A 3,805-nucleotide genomic window follows, 5' to 3' on the forward strand; every position below is an offset into this window, starting at 1 on the left:
AGCAATTTAAACCAAACGTTTACAAACGTTACGAAAAAATCCAAACATTTCACCATTTTAGCTATTTAATCCAAACGTTTAAAAACGTTACAAATCAAATCCAAATGTTTACCCTTTTTAGCAATTTAAGCCAAACGTTTAGAAACATTACGAAAAAAATCCAAGCATTTCACCTTTTTAGCAATTTAAGCCAAACATTTACAAACGTTACGAAACAAATCCAAACGTTTCCCCATTTTAGCGATGTAAAACAAACGTTTACAAACGTTACGAAACAAAACCAAACGTTTCACCTTATTTGCAATTTAAGCCAAACGATTACAAACGTTACGAAACAAAACTAAACATGTCACCTTTATAGCGATTTAAGCCAGACGTTTACAAACATTACGAAAGAAATCCAAACGCTTCACCTTTTTAGCGATTTAAGCCAAACATTAACAAAGGTTATGAAGCAAAACCAAACGTTTCACCTTTTTAGCGATTACTATAAACAGTTGGGTTCATCCGAGAAGTCTTTTATCCAGAATGGGTGGCAAGCAGTCATAGATATGAAGCCCCCCCAAGCGTGAGGGATGTGCAAAAATTGAATGGCAGAGTCAAGGCACTGGGATGCTTCATCTAATCCTCAGCCAAAAAATGCCTACCTTTCTTAAAACTCAAGAACATGAAGAAATTCAAATGGGATGAAGATTGTCAAACTGCGTTAAAAGAACTGAAGTCGTTCTTAACTAATCCACCCCTGCTGAGTAGACCGATAGTCGGAGAGACATTATACTTGTACCTATCAGTAGGGAGAGAGACTATTGTCTCAGTACTTGTACGAGAAGTAGAAGAGGAACAAAGACCAATCTATTACATAAGTAGAACACTGAAAGGGGCAGAGCTTAACTACCCAACCATCGACAAACTTGCTCTAGCCGTGGTGGTGACAGCTAAAAATCTTAAGCCGTATTTCCAAGGACACACAGTCGTAGTACGCACAAACCAGCCGTTGAAGAAAGCGCTCCATCGACCGGAGACCTCAGGACGATTGGTTAGCTGGTCAGTACAGTTGGGGGAACATGATATTAGATATGAACCAAGAACAACCTTGAAGGCTCAGGCACTCGCTGACTTCGTGGCAGAGATGACGGAGAAGCCATGTGACTTAGTCACCGAAGAATTGACATGGAACCTGTTCGTCGACAGAGCATCTAGTGAGCAAGGGGCAGGAGTAGGCATAGTCCTATTAGTACCCAACAAGATCATCATAGAATACGCAGTCCACCTGAGTTTCAAGGCTACCAACAATGTGGCAGGTATGAATACATTCTTGATCATTTTTTAAACAAAAATCATTATTATATCCTAACAATGTGGCAGAATATGAGGCCCTCTTAACAGGACTCGAAATAGCGACAGAAGTGAAAGCATAAAAGTTGAGAATTCACAGCGACTCCCAACTAGTTACTAGTCAAGATTAACAGGTTAGAAGGATTCGAGCCGGAGTTGGCTCGAACACCCTCCGATGCCTAAGTCAGTCTCTGATGAGGTCTCAGTGGAAGTAATGATGAGAAGTGAATATATGTGTTACCTGGCTTAGGCTTCCTCTATATATACATTCTATAGTCTTTGTATCATAGTAGGATTGTTTCTCTATTGGTTTCGGTTATCTCTTTGAGATTCGCCTCTATCACTGATCTTAAGGGATTTCGGTGTTATCTTGATATCTTCAGCGGTTATAGCTGCGTACTGGGTCAGGGACCTGAATAGATCAGTATCTGGGTTCGTACTCAGGACCATTGTAGTGAGTCTTGTCCCTTGTTCTTGTCCTTTATCCATCAGGACAGTTCCAGACGAACGACTCAAACATGGCAAAATATATGACAAAGGCGAAAGAAAAGCTCAAAAACATTGAAAAGAACGGAGGCCAATGGGAAATAGTTCCCATCCCTAGGGAAGAGAACACTAAGGCAGATGCCATAGCCAAAGCTGCAGCAAGCAAAAGTCAGCTATACCTGTCAACTCAAATGAGAGAATAAAGGGTAAGGCCCTCAGTGGAGGAGGAGCAAGTGTTGCCAGTCTCAGTACTCGATCCCTGGATACAACCCATAGTGACGTATTTACCAGAGGGAACACTACCAGAGGGACGCGCAGAGGCAGCTAAGTTGGCCCGAATTTCCTCAGTATATTCCCTAATAGAAGGAGTGCTATACCAGACATCAGTCTCACACCAATGGTCCAAATGTCTATCACTGGAAGAGGGTAACTACGTACTCAAGGAAATCCACGAGGGAGATTTTGGAGCACATGAAGGCGCAGTCACCCTATATAGAAAGGCGATGTTGCAAGGCTTTTACTGGCCGACCATGAAGAAAGACGCAGAAGAAATGGCAAGGAAGTGTGACAAGTGTCAGAGGTTTGGGTCACTCATCAGAACCCCAGCTGCTCACCAATCGACTATCATGAGTCCCTGGCCTTTCATGGTATGGGGAGTAGACATATTGGGACCATTCACCCCATCCATAGGACAAGTAAAGTTCATAGTAGTCGCAGTGGACCACTTCACCAAGTAGATAGAGGTGCAGCCAATGAGCACTATAACAAGTCGCAAAATTCAGAAGTGGCTGTCTAATGAAGTCATGAGCAGGTATTTCTTATTTCGCTTTTGTCATCTTACATATACTGATTAGAAGGACATACTAACATGAAACAGGTTCGGCACTCCGCACGCCCTAGTCACAGACAATGGCAAACAATTTGACTGCGCCAGCTTTCGAGAATATTGTGCCGAATTAGGAATCCTCTTGAAATTCTCTTCAGTTGCACACCCCCAAACCAATGGCATCACTGAAGTCACGAATCGCACCATCCTCTCAGGCATCAAAACGAGACTAGGGGATTTGAAAGGAAAATGGATTGATGAACTTTACCATGTGATATGGGCATATCGAACTACACCATGAAAGGCAACAGGAGAAACACCATTTCGCCTTACGTATGGAACAGAAGCAGTCCTCCCCGTAAAATTGGGAATGACCTCCTTGCGAGTCCAGGTCATCGATGAAGACCGCAATGAGTTGTCGCGACCCATTTTCATGAATCGCGACCGGCGCTAGGGTATGGGTAATGTAGTACCAAAACCCGTAGCTAGCCTTTCATTTAATACATAAACATATAAACCTGCAGAAAACCAATGCTCGGGGGCAACCGAGACTTCAGCCTAAATCTAGCAGTTATAATATTCATTAATTAATATAACATGCTTATCCACTCCTGAGTCTAAAATAGGCATAACATAAATAATCCGAAATAATTATATAACATGCCAGAGCAATATAACTAGTCAGACCAATCCGACAAAGAACTGTAATAATAACAAAGACGTCTAGTCAACTACTGCGGTCTAAGAATAAAACAGTTTTACAGTTTATTAAAATAAAAGGAACCTCCGAGGAAAGTAAATGCGGAGATCACCAGACTCTCTCAGATCATAACCCTGGGGAAAATTGGGAAAACAACGGGGTCAGATATACTGAGATGAGTTTATACCACTATCTACATTTATTAAGTGGAAAACCTTTAAAACCGTTTAAAACGTTTAAATACGATATTACGAATAATAGTTGGAACCCTAATCCACAATTCTAAATAATAGACATAATCCAACAGGTCTGGTCCCGAGAGCTGAGCTACACCGAGTTACCACTGACCACACTTATACCAGAGTCCCGAGAGCTGAGCTACACCGAGTTACTCTACTTGGTCCCGAGAGCTATGCTCACACCGAGTTACCACATTACCATAATTACCTTTCCCAGAT

At 42.0% G+C, this 3,805-nt stretch overlaps 1 protein-coding gene across 1 annotated transcript; it reads left to right on the forward strand.

Moving 5' to 3' along the window:
- The first annotated feature begins 667 nt into the window (after nt 1-667).
- Nucleotides 668-2,558, forward strand: LOC126661741 (uncharacterized). The gene is made up of 3 exons (XM_050355607.1): nt 668-1,301; nt 1,828-1,989; nt 2,041-2,558. Exons 1-3 carry the CDS (start codon nt 668-670, stop codon nt 2,556-2,558), a joined length of 1,314 nt encoding a protein of 437 aa, XP_050211564.1.
- The last annotated feature ends 1,247 nt before the right edge of the window (nt 2,559-3,805 follow it).

The sequence above is a fragment of the Mercurialis annua genome, linkage group LG8 (assembly GCF_937616625.2).
Source record: "Mercurialis annua linkage group LG8, ddMerAnnu1.2, whole genome shotgun sequence".
In the NCBI taxonomy this organism is placed as follows: Eukaryota; Viridiplantae; Streptophyta; class Magnoliopsida; order Malpighiales; family Euphorbiaceae; genus Mercurialis; species Mercurialis annua.

Excerpts from the sequence above, each read along its gene's own strand:
- LOC126661741 (XM_050355607.1), top strand. The coding sequence starts at position 668 with ATGAAGAAATTCAAATGGGATGAAGATTGTCAAACTGCGTTAAAAGAA. Across the intron at positions 1,302-1,827 it reads GGCTACCAACAATGTGGCAG|GACAGTTCCAGACGAACGAC; the intron begins GTATGAATACAT and ends TTTATCCATCAG. Across the intron at positions 1,990-2,040 it reads CAAAGCTGCAGCAAGCAAAA|TGGAGGAGGAGCAAGTGTTG; the intron begins GTCAGCTATACC and ends TAAGGCCCTCAG.